The sequence below is a fragment of the Tachysurus fulvidraco genome, chromosome 18, assembly GCF_022655615.1.
Source record: "Tachysurus fulvidraco isolate hzauxx_2018 chromosome 18, HZAU_PFXX_2.0, whole genome shotgun sequence".
Taxonomy (NCBI): Eukaryota; Metazoa; Chordata; class Actinopteri; order Siluriformes; family Bagridae; genus Tachysurus; species Tachysurus fulvidraco.
The window spans coordinates 1,544,075-1,560,532 of NC_062535.1; the positions used below are offsets into that span (position 1 = coordinate 1,544,075).

Below are 16,458 nucleotides of genomic sequence, written 5' to 3' on the forward strand. Positions count from 1 at the left end.
CTGCTGCATGAAACACAGCTCAGTCATACACATATATGGTTCTTTAATGTATTTGCATTGTACTAAAATGTGTTCTTTTTCATTGGGCATATACAGTGTGTGGCTGAAACAGGTAGCCTAGTGCATCCCAAATTTTTCAAACTTATCATATTAATATAACATTATAGTCATTATGACCTTTAGAAATATGTTAAGGTGGGGTAGTGCACAATAGGCCCCTGTGGCACAGCCTAAGCTTTTGTCCTCAATGGCATTCTTTCCTTGAATTACTTTTACTTTTATACTTTTAAAGTAGTTTTGAATCCAGTACTTTTACACTTTTAGTTGAGTTGATGCTTCAACTTCTGCAGAAGTATTTTAAAACCCTAGTATCGATACTTCTACCTGAGTAATGAATGTGAATACTTTTGACATCACTGGCGGCTCTCCACCAAGCTAGTGGGCACCTGCTAATGAGTTTTTAACACTTACTCAGTGGTCCAGAATCACTGAGAAGGTCTCTAGTCCTTTAGACAGATTTCTTTATGTGTGATCCAGGAACTTTTAGAACTGTTACAAGAACTGGCTGGTTCCATGCTCAGGTGTTTATCAAGAATTTCTAGAAAACAAAAGATGGCAAACTAAACACTAAACCACTGCAACTGTTGTCTTTGATGAAGCCACAAAGACAGAGTGTACAAATTGTTTTGGTTTGTTTTTTATTTTGGGGATAAAAGTTTTCCATAATGTGTGCAAGTTTCTGTGAACCCTGAATAACAAAGATGTTATGATTGATATGTCTAGTTAATGTCACCTTTAGTGCACATAAGATAGGTAGACAAAAATGTTGTACATGCATGAAATGTCAGGTATGAACGAGACCAAACCCTCTGTTTCTCAATAGACCATTAAAAAAAAAACACCCTGCTGTGGATTTTTTTAATATAACAACACACCAAATCATGATTGATTTAAACACATCTAGTTTATACCTGTCATACAATTACTTTAACTTCCTCAAGTATATTATATATACCTTTAGTTCTCTTTGAGAAGCTCAGAAAATAAACTCTGTTACTTTACATCACATCTGCCTCCGTCATCTTCTGTCCCTGACATGATATCACCACTCACCTGAAAGGCGCTCTGTTGGGCCGAATCGATCTGGCATCAAGACGGATCCTTCTTGTACTCCATTAAGGAATTCATCGCCTATTTCCAAGAGGTACTTGGTATTCCCACTGGAGATACATCTGTATGTGATAAACTGTATCATATTAAGCAGGGGTGGGGGGCTCGGTGGCTTAGTGGTTTGCACGTTTGCCTCACACCTCCAGGGTTGGAGGTTCGATTCCCATCTCCGCCTTGTGTGTGTGGAGTTTGCATGTTCTCCCCGTGCCTCGGGTGTTTCCTCCGGGTACTCCGGTTTCCTCCCCCGGTCCAAAGACATGCATGGTAGGTTGATTGGCATCTCTGGAAAATTGTCCGTAGTGTGTGAGTGTGTGTGTGTGAATGAGAGTGTGTGTGTGCCCTGTGATGGGTTGGCACTCCGTCCAGGGTGTATCCTGCCTCGATGCCCGTTGACACCTGAGATAGGCACAGGCTCCCTGTGACCAGAGGTGGCAAAAGTACACACATCCTTTACTCAAGTAGAAGTACAGATACCCATTTTTTAAAAGACTTCAGTAAGTAGAAGTAGTGACTACACTGTTTTACTCAAGTTAAAGTAAAGAAGTATGGGCTCTGACATGTACTTAAGTAAAAAGTCGGCGTTACTACTACGTTTAGTGTCATGCTGGTAACTTGACGTCATGTTTTTTTTTTATATATATATGTGTGTGTGTCTGTGTGTGTGTGTGTGTGTGTGTGTGTCTGTATGTACTGTATATGTATATGAATATATAATTTTGGAGTGTGCTGATGGATATTTGTGTTCATCAGCCACAAGAGTGTTAGGAAAGGCAGGCACTGATGTAGGTGAGGTAGGGTGGAGTCAGTGTTCACATTCATCCCAAAGGTGTTCAGTAGGGATGAGATCAGAAAACAACCACATATAGCAGGGAAGGTTAGGTGACCCAATACTTTTGGAAATATAATGTATACCAAGTGTATCACCAAGGCCATATCCCAAACTGTAGGGAGATTCCAGCTCTGTCCTTGAAAACAACAATTATTGTGATGTTTTACAAATGACAAAATTAATGCTGATTAAATTAAGCACTTTGTGTTTTTTGTGTTGACACCAGGGTGGTTCTAGGATTTCATCTTTAGGGGGTTTAGCCCTCAGTGAGAATTTAAAACATGAAGAGTTTTATATTATATATTATATGACAACACTGGTAATAAGAATAGTGACATTTCACTGCTTTTGGTTGCCGTCTTTGCGTCTTTCCGCTGATTAACGTTATAGATAAACGCCTCCAGCTCTGACTGCTCGTGCACGCTGCGCGTACCTGAGCTTCTCCGTTCAAATAAAGCAGACAGCTGAAGACGCACTTTTGAAAGACTACAACACACGCGTGTAAAAGCAAAGTAAAAAAAAAAAGACGCTCTTGGATCAAACTGATAAATGTCCTGCAGTTTAATGTCATTTTTATTGTTTATTTATGAAAGTAAAAATGATCCTTATAGTTTCAGGGTGGCTGAGATTACAGACAGGGGGCTGAAGCCACCCTAAAAAGGTCTAGAACCGCCCCTGATTGACAAAATTCGCAACGCATTCGCCAGGAATCCTTTTTGACGCCGATTATTTCAAACATCTCCCTCATATATGGCCATGTGTGTTCAGGAATGTCCTCGTTGTTAGTTATTTTAACATCGGTGACTCCCTCTGAATGAACATTAGCCATTCCTTTTGTAGGCGTGCTGCTCATTGTTAGCTACGCTATCCTTAGTCTATGTCTGATAGCCAGTAAATAATACAGTACACCAGTCACATGGGGAAAAAGCCGCACAACGATAGGATGATAGGCTGGAAACCGTGCTCAATGAGAAGAAATAATACTAAAAGTAATGAGTCCGTTTTGAAAATGTAAGAAGTAAAAAGTACAGATATTTGTGTAAAAATGTAATGAGTAAAAGTAAAAAGTTGTCCGAAAAATAAATAGTGGAGTAAAGTACTGATACTTGAAAAATGTACTTAAGTACAGTAACGAAGTATTTTTACTCCGTTACTTCCCACCTCTGCCCGTGACCCAAGTAGTTCGAATAAATGAATGAATGAATATTAAGCAGGGGAAATCTTCGGCGGGTGACTACTCACTGCGGTTCCATACATTAGCGGCGCTAGCAGTTGGGATGAACGAGCACTTATAACAACATATTGTACACTAGCGGCCGCTAGCAGTTGGGATGAACAAGCACTTATGACAACATATTTAAACCTGAACTTTGTCTATACAGTAGTTATCAGCGTCCAACTATACCATGGGGTTGGAGAATTTCATTCAGCGATCTGATTGAACGGAAAATCGTATGTTGCCTTGTACTTCAAATACTTCCACACTCTTTCGCCCACCAGAACTACACTCTCCAGGACCAGAACCCATGCAGCTCGATTCAACCAGGATCCCACTGTCAGAGCATCATCGGCGGCTAACCCAGGGTCTGTGTTTGTACTGTGCTAGAAATGGGCATGCAATTGGAGAATGCCTCATCCGTCCTCCAAGAGCTTTGGTGAGTACGGTTCATCCCGAAAAGCACATTTACAGCAGCAGGAGAAACCCCCAGTCTTCATCCATGTGCCTACTTCTTTTACAAGTAATAATAATAATAATAATAATAATAATAATAATAATAATAATAATAATAATAATAATGCATTTTATTTCATGGCGCCTTTCAGAACACCCAAGGTCACCTTACAAGCAATACTGCATAAAACAAAACACATAGACAAACAGCATATACATATAAAGTGCATTTAAGTCTTAATAAAACATGTTATAAGAAAGCCTGTTTAAAAAGATAAGTCTTAAGACGCGTTTTAAAAGTCAACAAGCTCTCGCTATTGCGAACATGGAGTGGAAGAGAATTCCATAGGTGGGGGGCAGCATAACTAAAAGATCTGGCACCCATAGTAGTGAGTTGAATCCGAGGTACCACAAGAGAATTTGAAAATGAAGCTCTGAGTGCACGTGGAGGAGTGTAAACTAAGTTTAACCTTGTGGAAAAGAACTACGACACCCATAACTGTGAACTCCTTGCCAGTGTTGGCTTTGGAAGAGTGTAGAAATTGGCTCGAGCATACCTTCACCATGCTGACGGATCATAAAAATCTCCAGTACCTCTGTGAAGCAAAACGGATAAACACCAGACAAGCCAAATGGGCTCTATTCTTTACCCGTTTCAATTTCATCATCTCTTATCACCTGGGAAGTAAGGATTGCAAAGCTGATGCTCTCTCTAGAATGTTTTCTCCTGCGGATGGCCACGTCTTTCCCATCGAATGGAGTGAGGAGGACACGTTCCCTGAAACACCTTGATTACTAAGGCACAAACCTCTCCAGGCACTGGTCACCCCGGCATTAAGTCAACCCTCTCGCTGCTTAAACATCACTTCTGGTGGCCCCACATGGCTCAGGACGTCATAAGGTTCAGGAGTGGGTGCATGTAAAACTTCTTCCTCTACCTATCCCTCATCCCGCTACGGAACTCCCAGCCTCACAAGGTAACACATGCATTTTTGTGGTAGTAGACTGCTTTTCCAAAATGCTCATACCCCTTAAGGCTTTGCCCATGGCCATGGAAAGTGCAGAACTGTTATTTCAGCATGTGTTTCAATATTTCGGCATACCATAAGATATTGTGTCTGACAAAGGTCCTCAGTTCATTTCCAGGTATGGAAATCATTTTTTAAACTCCTAGATGTATCTCCTCTGGATACAACATGCAGTCCAATGGTCAAACCGAACACAAGATCCAAGAAGCCATTTCCTCCAAACCTTATCCCATAACCACCAGAACTCTTGGAGCCAGTTCCTCTCGTGGGCTGAGTACGCACAGAATTTGCTACGCCAGCAAGCGACCGACTTAACACCTTTCCAGTCCGTGCTCAGCTACCAACCTCCAATGTTCCCCTGGACGGAAGAGCCATCAGAATTCCCTTCAGTTCAGCACTGGTTCCAAGAGAGTGAGAGGGTATGGGATTCAGTTCACCATCACCTGCAGGGGGCTGTCAGGTGCCAGAAACAGCAGACGGATGTTCCTCGTGCCCCAACACCCATCATCAAGTTTGGGGACACCCCCCACCCCACCCCACCCCCGAAGAGGATTAGTGTACAGCGTCCGGCAGCTCCTGGACTCCAGGCGCCAGGGTTGTCGGTTAGAATATCTTGTCGACGGAGGGATTCGGTGGAGGAACATTTGTGGGTCCCCAAAGATGACATCCTTGATCCCAAACTCCTCTGTGACTTCCACACTGCCCAGCCCAAAAAGGCCGCGCCCCGAAGTAGAGGCCATCCACCTCGACGCCGGAGGTCTCAGCGATTCTCAGGTACCAAACAGGAGTTGGCAGGTCTTCACTGTAATTATTATTTATAACATTTCTACTATTTTGTTTGTTTACACTAATGGCACATTTATGGCACAATTGTTTATATTTTGGTGATGCTATAATAATGAACAGATTTAAACACCATTACAAAAAAGTTTATACATGCAATAATTATAGTTCTCAGAAAAATTAACAAAATATTATAGTGAAAATAAGTAGATAAAAAAATTGCAAATACAATAAAAAAATTTAATCAAAGTAAAATATGACATCACTGTGATGTAATTATACTGACGTACTTAGGATTGCCTAGGAAACCCTTCCGCTCTCCCACTAAAGGATGTGTCCTAGCACGGGTTAGTGTTGAAAACACAAGATCAATTATCAAAGTTGGTCTTACCTTGAACGCAGGTGTCCTTCGAAGTCCCCTAGGTCTTCTAAGGATCCTCTTTAAGTTCTTCTACTTAATCTATTGTTTGAATCTTTGAATGAAGGAGGCAGACTTAGACCTTTTTGTCTTTTCAGGATCCTCACAATGGGAGGCCTTGTTTTTATTAAAAGTAGTGTAATACAGATAGATGTGTGTAATATATCACTCACTCACTTTCTACCGCTTATCCGAACTTCTCGGGTCACGGGGAGCCTGTGCCTATCTCAGGCGTCATGGGGCATCGAGGCAGGATACACCCTGGACGGAGTGCCAACCCATCACAGGGCACACACACACACTCATTCACTCACACACTCACACACTATGGACAATTTTTCCAGAGATGCCAATCAACCTACCATGCATGTCTTTGGACCGGGGGAGGAAACCAGAGTACCCGGAGGAAACCCCCGAGGCACGGGGAGAACATGCAAACTCCACACACACAAGGCGGAGGCGGGAATCGAACCCCCAATCCTGAAGGTGTGAGGCGAACGTGCTAACCCCTAAGCCACCGCGCCCCCCTGTGTGTAATATATGTAAAATAAAAAGAAAATTACAAATAAAAACTCTTTCAAATAATCAAACAGTATTAGAATAAGTAAAAGTTAAGATGCAAAGATTATAACAAACCAAGAAACTCTCTCCAAGTGTAAGCTACAATAGAATGCACACACAATGTGATTCAAGGTGGGCTTTTATACATTCTGTAGCATTACTGTTACCAGTTGGATTTGGCTGCTGGGTTTGGTCGGCTTTGTGCCTTCTCGACAGACACCATCTTGTCTCATAACCGTTTCTCGTTTTCCCAAACATATCTCGTCGGCGACTCTGTGTGTTACTAATGTCTTTTTTTTTTCTCTATTCTCAAGGTTAACACTTCTATATATGGTTATATGGTTGCATACTTCCTGCAACTGGTCAGGCTGTGATTATATATGACTGAAGCTTTCTCTCACCATGGAATTCAACAGCAAGCTATAAAACACAGAAGGCTTCACTTCAACAGCAGGCCTTGAAACACTTGCATGCAGATTACTCCCAGGAATACACAGTAACCTTCATAAGCTTTCACTACAAGAAACAGGTTTTCATCTAAGTTTACAGAAAAAATAAGCAATATCAATCTAATCAATTCTATTACTGTAATGAGCAGTCATGAGGCTGATGATCCATTTGCAGCGTATTTATTGGCAACTCGTAACAGACAAGCAGGGTCGGCAACAGGAAACACAATGTCGTAGGGCAGGCAAAAATCAGACAGGAAATGACAGGCAAACAGGTCAGGGCAGGCAGCAAACAATCAGAAACCATAATACTGAAAACAAGATCAAAACCGAACCTAGAACATAGTGTCAGAAATAGGAAACAGCTGGTGGAGTAATTAGTCCTGGTGTGTGGATTGTGGGAATACATGGTTACAGGAGAATACATGATTGTAAATAGAAGAAAAGCATTTCAGAATTTTCTTGAGCGTCTGAAAATAAAACATAATAACACACAATGCATTATAATCTTCTTTTCTTTTGGAATCTTCTTCCAGCTGTCTAGGTACAGTGTCTGATCCCTCGTTGTCTTCTTCTAAACACTCATATTCAAATCTTTCAACCAATTCTTATACCTTTTGTATTTTTACATCAATCTTTCTTTCTTTATTCACCGTACGTTTCTCTTTTCTTTCCCTATTTTTCCTTCTCTTTGTATTATCTATGTGTCTGTCTACTGATGGATAAGTTAATAATTGGTTGTGGTGTAACTTTATAGTTATTATTATTTATTTGCTGAGAACCAGTATTAAGGGAACCAGTATCAGGGCGTAGGAAGATTCCTGTAACTCCATCCTGTACATGCCATTGTCTCACAACAACCGATAAAGTCATTATTATTGCTGTTTTTTAAATATGCACAAAAAGTGGTTATCAAGCAGGATGTAATAGAGGATATAATTTCTCAAACATTGAACGTATGAATAACATTAAAAATAACAGTGAGCTGTAGCATAAGCAGATGTGAGGCTTAAATTTAATAATAGCCAATTAAATATGCTCTGAATTAGACTACACCAGTAATCACAGGCACAAATTACAACTTTATGACTTTGTGTTTGTAGTTATAGTTGAAGTAGTTAATCAAGATTAATATATGAGCTACATAAAGATTTGATGATGATAAAGACCTACATCCCAATTCTGTTTTCCAAATGAACTTTTTAGCAGATACTCAGATGTTTATGCCTTCAAAGTAATCCTTAACAACTCCTGCAATTCCCTTTAATGCAGACAGAATAAGCACATCTTTTTTGTCATCCATTTCAGTCTCCTCACAATAGTTGCTCACTGGGAAGATGCATTTCAGTGGTGGACCAATTCGGTTGCTGCATTCCTGCATCTAGACACATAGATAATACAAACAGGATCAAATTTGTATTGATTACAAGAAAAATTAAACACAAGTAGGATAATATGTTTAAGAAGAAAAAACCTTTTCTTTGATTTTCCTGCTTTTGTAAACCTCAGCTAGATCCTTTGTAACCAGTGGGCAGACATCAGCATCGATTTTTGTCATCAGAACCACATGAGGGATGCCTGGGGTTCACAGATAAGTTAAAGAAAGCTGTCAGGGTGCACAGAGGATACAGAGACACTAGTACAGGGGTGGCCAACGTGAGGCTCCCGAGCTGCATGCAGCTCTTTGCCCGGTTTCATGCGGCTCCTACGGTCATATCGAAGTTTGCATTTGTGTCTTTTTAATATGCGTGTTCGCTTCGCTTGAGTTCATTATGGTATTTTCGTCAAACAAGTTTCTCAGTAGGAGCAAAATCATTTGAGTAAACAATTTGTGTCAAGTTCACTCTCAAAATGACAAAAAAAAAGGTGATGTTCATATGTGCCCATGTGTATAATGCCGGTCTTTGCAGTAACACAGTAAAAAATATGGCTCTTGGTCTCTGACTGGTTGGCCACCCCTGAAATATTCGGAAAAGAGGTTAGATTAAATCCTGACACATAAGGGAGATCAGAGATGAGTGGCAGGATGAGGGCAAAGACAAGACATAAATCAAAACAAAACATGTGTAGATACATAAAAACATGGAACAGGAACATGTTAACACGTGTGTGTTGTGCTGTGGGCTGCTGTGCAACTCGGCTTGCATCGCTTTGTGTAAAGGAAAAGTTTGTGGAAAAAATGTCTTCACTGAACACATCTCATACAGGGTTTAGCCTCGGCCTGGAACAGGGCAGGGGGCGCTAAAGTATACATTTCACAAGGAAATACATCATATGTGAGTTTTAATAAAATAAATCAGGAACTAATCTAGAAACAGGTGAAATTAATCCTGAACCATGATGATCAGTGATAAGAAAAATGTTAGCGGAGAAAAAATATGAACCAAAACACAATTTGTTAACATGAAAAAGCAATAAAAATATGGAACCGATGCGGAATCGAGCGACGTAATGATGTGTGCTTCTCAGCTCGGCTGAGTAATGATGTGTGCTGCTCACCTAAGCAATGTTTTATTTTTATTTAAATGTGTGAAAAGCGCTAACATTCAACAACACATTCATGCCAGAAACCTTCAGACAGTCAAATTAGCTAAAATCCCAAAATACCTCATAAAGGTGGCGGGATCAAAAGACAGCAGGACAGTAATACTGAGTGGGAAATTAAATATATTCTTAATAAGTCACCTCATTTATTAACACACATTTATGAAAGCATTTATGGAGATTTTAAAAATGTTCTTTTTTCGGTTGGCCCCTAGTTTTCTGAAAAGTAAAAAAACTGCAGAATGAATAAACAAACAAATGCTCATCTACAAAAAAACCCCCACTAACTATTAAAAACAAATCAATCCATAAAAACAAGGAATATAATAATGTAATGTATGTAAGATTATTACATATAACACAACATTTAGTAACTCACCCAATCCGAGAGCAGATTGTCTGACAGCTTTCATCTTCTGAATCATCTCATTCGTCATTAAGGAGATGGTCATTGCAGACACTACGCTAACCAAACAGTGAACTTTGTCATTCAGACTGGGTTCATGTATGTAGTTTGGATCATCATCAGTCAGTGGAGAAACAGGATTAAACTGAGGACAAAAAAAGATCAATAAAAGGATGTAAAGTACTTTAAATTACTGCATCATCTGATCATGTGGCATCTGTAGATGTAGATAATTTACTGAATGAGTTATGAGTAAAAAACAGATGATCTTGAATTAAGACATGTTCATTGTCTTTCTTACTGTATAGTCTTCTTTGACACGGCCATGCAGCACATTAATGATATCATCAGGATGAATTCCATCTTCCTTAGTATCCTCCAGACCCATAACATCACTGAGGACAAACGGCAAGGTGACGGAATCGGTGTCAGTGATTTTGTAAGTTTTGTACTGTGGGAAGAAAAGAAAAGAAAAGTTCAATAAAATACTGACAAAAGCAATCCAGACCAGGACGTAGAATCTTATCTGATTAGAGCCAGTGTTAGGGCAGGTTTTCATTCCAAACAAGCAGAAGCCACACCTGAGACTCTGAAAGCCAAGATCATGGGATTAATCAGATGGAACAGGGTGAGACACATACATGTGGAGACACCAATCTTAAAGAGAAGCACATAGGAACACAGACAATAAACAAAGCCCTGCCCGAACGCCCTCTGGTGTTCATACAGGGAACTGTTCAGAGGTCCATGACACCCACAGCATGACAGTGTGGATGTGATCAGAGTGAAAGTGTGAATTATGTACGGTAGCATTTGTTATGAAATATAAATATTGAATAAATAAATATAATAAATAAATAAATAACTTCTTGACCTTTCAGACCCCCTTTACAATGCACTTAGAGCTATAATATTTAAAACATGACTCCAGTATTTAAGATTTGAACGACTGATTAATTTTCTTATTCTGTTCATTGTTCCATGAATGTAATGAGAATAAAAAACAACTCTTACTGTTTTTGTGCAGCTTTTTCCAGCACACGTCTCCTCAGCTGCCCTGACTACAATTCTTCCCTTGTATACGCTCATCACCGAGTTCACAAAGCAGGACTTCCCAGCTCCAACTGGTCCATGAAGCAGTATTCTGAACTGCCTGATGTCTTGGTGGTTTTCCATAAATGTAAGAAGTTCACTTAACTCAGATTTCAGATTGCTCCTGCTGTTTGGGATAAAAGCATTAAGAGTTTATCATTCTCATTTGATATTTAAATTACACACAGATCACCGCTACTGAAATAATTAGTTCTGACCAAACTAATGTAGTTTCACAACAACAAGCATGATGTATATAATCAAACCCTTTAAATTGTGGTCTTTCAATCAAAAAAAACATTCCTAAGTTGATTACTCACTTCCAGTCTGGGTTTCTCCAAGGTTGCTCGAAGACTGTACACAAAATAAGGACACTTTTAATAATACAGAACTGAGAGAAAAAACAGACATTTTTTTCTTTAAAATTGACTTGTTTCTTCTGTTTATTTATTTATATCTCAGTTGATTTTTTCCAACAAAGTGTTCTAACCTTTCGGAGGATCTGGTTTTGATTGTTTTGATTGGCCCCAACCCATTTCTTCCTCCTTTGAAGCTGATCTTCTTCCAAAAACCTAAAATATGTCCTTTTCTTAAATGGAAATAAAAACGTGTTCAAAAGTATTTCATGTATCAGATTCCATGAATGTATGATGTGTAGTTATTTTTCTCCTTTATAGAGCGGAAAGAAAACGGGACTTACCAAGTGTGAGCTCAGCAGGATTCTGTGCTTTTGCTTTCACTTTTCCCACCTCCTCCCTTCTCCTATCTCTCTCTATCTCACACACACACACACACACACACACACACACACACACACACACACACACACACACACACACACACACACACACACAGAGAGACACACACACAAGTCAAGTCAAGAGGATTTTATTGTTATTTTAGCCACACATCACTGACACAGTAGAGAAATGAAACGATGTTCCTCCAGGATTCTGGAGCTACAGAAAACATGATATCATTACAGAATATTGGTATTGTATGTCACACAGGATTTAGTCAAATTATAATAAGCTACTTAGTCTGATATTATGCACAGGGCCAATAAACTCTGATTCAGTATTATAAATGTAAAAGTCATCAGCTCTGTTAATGCTGTGTTTCACTGCATGAACAATAAGGACGTCCACGTCGTCGTTGGCATCCAGCTCTTCATAGTAGTGCTTCAAGGGAAAGATCTGATTAAGAGGGATGCCTAGTATGTGACTGCAACACTGCATCTGCAGACGGAAGACATAGAAATGCTAATAAAACTAAACTCTACACATGAACTGTGTTTTATAATAACGTTCACAAAATGAAACACTTTGTTTTCTACATTTTACTTAAACATTTGGTGCTGCTTTATAATTCTCAGTGGCGTAAACACATACAGACAAAGAGAGCATGCAGAATGTTTTTAATTTTTTTATTACTTTTAACAGGGGGGCATGGTGGATTAGTGGTTAGCACGTTCACCTCACACCTCCAGGGTCGGGGTTCGATTCCCGCCTCCACCTTGTGTGTGCAGAGTTTGCATGTTCTCCCCGTGCCTCGGGGGTTTCCTCCGGGTACTCCGGTTTCCTCCCCCAGTCCAAAGACATGCATGGTAGGTTGATTGGCATCTCGGGAAAATTGTCCGTAGTGTGTGAGTGAATGAGAGTGTGTGTGTGCCCTGCGATGGGTTGGCACTCCGTCCAGGGTGTATCCTGCCTCGATGCCCGATGACGCCTGAGATAGGCACAGGCTCCCCGTGACCTGAGAAGTTCGGATAAAGCAGTAGAAAATGAGTGAGAGAGTGAGTATTACTTTTAACAGATGCTAGCCAGAGCAGGTACAGCGTCTGATCCCTCGTTGTCAACCAATTCTTATACCTTTTGTATTTTTACATCAATCTTTCTTTCTTTATTCACCTTACGTTCCTCTTTTCTTTCCCTATTTTTCCTTCTCTTTGTATTATCTATGTGTCTGTCGGATAAGTTAATAATTGGTTGTGGTGTAACTTTATAGTTATTATTATTTATTTGCTGAGAACCAGTATTAAGAGAACCAGTATCAGGGCGTAGGAAGATTCCTGTAACTCCATCCTGTACATGCCATTGTCTCACAACAACCGATAAAGTCGTGATTATTATTGTTGGTTTTAAATGTCCACAAAAAGTGGTTATCAAGCAGGATGTAATAGAGGATATCATTTTTCTCAAACACTGAACGTATGAATAACATTAAAAATAACAGTGAGCTGTATCATAAGCAGATGAGAAGCTTATATTTAATAATAGCCAATTAAATATGCTCTTAATTAGTCTGTACCAGTAATCACAGGCACTGTAAATGTCTGCAAGATAGTTTAACTCACTCACTCTTTTTCTACCGCTTATCCGAACTTCTCAGGTCACGGGGAGCCTGTGCCTATCTCAGGCGTCATCGGGCATCGAGGCAGGATACACCCTGGACGGAGTGCCAGCCCATCACAGGGCACACACACTCTCATTCGAATTTAAAACATGACTTCAGTATTTAAGATTTGAACGACTGATTAATTTTCTTATTCTGTTCATTGTTCCATGAATGTAATGAGAATAAAAAACAACTCTTACTGTTTTTATGCAGCTCTTTCCAGCAGACTTCTCCTCAGCTGCCCTGACTACAATTCTTTCCTTGTATACGCTCTTCACTGAGTTTATGAAGCAGGACTTCTCAGCTCCAACTGGTCCATGAAGCAGAATTCTGAACTGCTTGATGTCTTGGCGGTTTTCCATAAATTTAAGAAGTTCACATAACTCTTCACATGCCTGGTCATGTCACTGCAAATTTTTATTTTTGACTGCATGTTCTACGTTTGCCGTATTATGTTTGGCGTTCTGTTGCACATTACTATTCCAATGTCGTAAGACCTCAGTGAGTGGAATTCACTGAAATACCTAGTGGGCAAATTGTGATTCTTATGTGCTTGCTATTTTGAGTTTATTTTCTCCGGTGATTTAATACAGTGGTCCCCAACCTTTTTTTTTTTTTTTGCTGTGGACCGGTCAATGTTTGATCATTTTACCGCGGCCCGCTGGGGGTGGGGTGTGGCAGCTGTACAATTAAATTAAAATTAATAATTTAAACATCCCTTTTTACCTCACTACAATGCTAAATCAATGAGATCCCTGACCTTGTTTCTTTGCAACGAGACGGTTCCATCTGGGGTAATAGGAGATGATGACACCCGAAGTGTGTTGCTTATGTCCAGTTTACACCATTGTTTTGTTTCGGTTGCCGTCACTGCAGAAATCCCCGCTTCACACAGATAGCATGTCGGAAATGGCAATAGGGATGTAAGTGCTGTGTTGACAATCTCAGGGTATTCCGCCATGACTTTAATCCAGAACACCGGCAGAGTTTCTAACTTTCTTACGACGTCTGTTTTGTGCTCATTGTTGCTAATTTGTGGGCTTTAGTGACCACTCAGTTTTCTGTGTGTGGAAAATGAAAATACCCAAACTACCACCTAAATATATTAAAGTCAGACAATGCAAACATATAAATACTGAACAATTTCTAAATGACCTGGCTAATATTAATTGGACTAGATTTTATTTAATTCCTTCTGATTAGAATGCATGGGATTTCTTCTGTTCTGAAGTAAAAAATAATTAATCCGCATGCTCCAGTTAAAACGATTCGTGTGAAAGGTCGATATCTCCCACAGATAAGTCCTGATTTAATAAACCTTTTCAAAAAACGTGATCATGTGTGGGGGGAAAAAGTAAACAGTCTAAAGACCTTATATCAACAAGTTAGGAACCACCGCAAAGCACAAACCCCGAATGCAAGATCTACTGTAACTACTATAAGGGAAGCCTTTAGTCAAAATCAGAATAATCCTAAACAGTCCTGGAAACATCTAGATCACCTCCTTAATAAATCAAATAATGACTCTATTAATAGCGTTATTGTTAATGATCATGTTATTTCTGATCCTCTTATGATCGCTCAGGCATTCCATGCACACTTTTCTCAAATTAATAGTTCACTATACTACTACTGATTATTTAGTTTCTTCTAATTCATCAAATCAAACTGATGGATCCTTTTCATTTTCTAGAATTCAGCCATCTGAAGTATCTCAGGCCATTTCTGAATTAAAAAATGGTAGTGTTGGACCCGACGGGTTGGAAGCCAAATTTCTTAAACTTGGATCCAGTATATTAATACATCCACTTTCTGATTTGTACAATATGTCTCTAGGTACGAGTTCCATTCCAATTGTTTGGAAAACAGCAAGAGTAAATCCAATATTTAAGGGAGGTGACAATACAGATTTAAGTGATTATCGTCCAATCGCTATTATTTGTACAGTTACCGAAATATTTGAAAAGATTATTTATCAACAATTATATAAATATCTCAATCAATTAAACATATCTCCTTATCGACCACTACAACTGCTTTACAGTAAATTCACTAACGATGCATAACGATCTCCTGTGATAATCATCAATGCACTGGTGCTATATTTCTTGACCTCTCCAAGGCTTTTGACTTTGTAGATCACTACTTGCTCTTGGACAAGCTTAAATCCATAGTTTTTAATAGAAATGCTCTCTTATGGTTCAGTGCTCATCTCCATAACAGATGTCAGTTTGTTCAATTCAAAGATGCCCAGTCTGATGAATTTATTATGGGAAAAGGTGTGCCACAGGGTTCTATCCTCGGCCCCCTTCTTTTTTCTGTTTTTGTTAATGATCTCCCGCAAGTGTGTAATAATTGTCAAGTACATCTATATATCTAGATGATACTGTTGTCTATTTTTTCTTCAGAACAAATTACAGACAGATTTTAAATCTATTAAATCTGCTGAACTTAACCTGTTTTTTTGATAACGGTACTCCAGTGACAAGAGAGACCTCCTGTTAAATATCTGGGAGTTTGGCTTGATCCAGAATTAAATTTCAAACCACACATTGATTACATCTATTTGAACTTGCCACCATATTTGAAAAGATTTTTTTTTGTGCAAAATACTCCAACTTATTTTCTTCGACACTCTCAATGTCTGACATTTATTGTCCCTGTTATGTGCAAAGTAGTCGGTCAGAGGTCCTTCTGTTTTAATGCTCCTTCAGACTGGAATAATCTGCCTCCATCTGTGAGATCTAATACTACTTTAGGCTCCTTTAGAACATCTCTGTTAACCTATTTGAAAACTGATTGTAAATGCTTTTAATTGTAATGGTTCCTTGAAATACAGTGATCCCTCGTTTATCGCGGTTAATGGGGACCGGAACCCCTCGCGATAGGTGAAAATCCGCGAACTAGGATTGGCCCCAAGTTTGACCTTTTCACTGATGGTCATCATCTTCCTCTTCCTCTTGGGCTCACTCGAGGAATCTATCGCAGGGGCACGGCGCTTAGGAGGCATCTTAAGGGCTTTACAAAAAGTTAATTTCGAACACAATACGCGAGACACAGTTGACAGCATGAACGAGAGTGGCGAGATACGACAAGGGAAGAAGCTGGG

The 16,458-nt window shown here is 39.5% G+C and overlaps 1 protein-coding gene across 1 annotated transcript; it reads right to left on the reverse strand.

Moving 5' to 3' along the window:
• Positions 1-7,074: 7,074 nt before the first annotated feature.
• LOC113637346 (interferon-induced protein 44-like) lies at positions 7,075-11,709 on the reverse strand. Its single transcript, XM_027137945.2, has 8 exons — positions 11,653-11,709; positions 11,443-11,541; positions 11,273-11,306; positions 10,875-11,079; positions 10,162-10,311; positions 9,834-10,005; positions 8,385-8,488; positions 7,075-8,291 (listed from the first exon to the last, which is right to left on the reverse strand). Exons 2-8 carry the CDS (start codon positions 11,486-11,488, stop codon positions 8,124-8,126), a joined length of 879 nt encoding a protein of 292 aa, XP_026993746.2. The 5' UTR covers positions 11,489-11,541; positions 11,653-11,709; the 3' UTR covers positions 7,075-8,123.
• Between the last annotated feature and the right edge of the window lie 4,749 nt (positions 11,710-16,458).

Excerpts from the sequence above, each read along its gene's own strand:
- LOC113637346 (XM_027137945.2), bottom strand. The coding sequence starts at position 11,488 with ATGGGTTGGGGCCAATCAAAACAATCAAAACCAGATCCTCCGAAAG. Across the intron at positions 11,080-11,272 it reads TGGAGAAACCCAGACTGGAA|CAGGAGCAATCTGAAATCTG; the intron begins GTGAGTAATCAA and ends TATCCCAAACAG. Across the intron at positions 10,312-10,874 it reads GAAAAAGCTGCACAAAAACA|TACAAAACTTACAAAATCAC; the intron begins GTAAGAGTTGTT and ends TTCTTCCCACAG.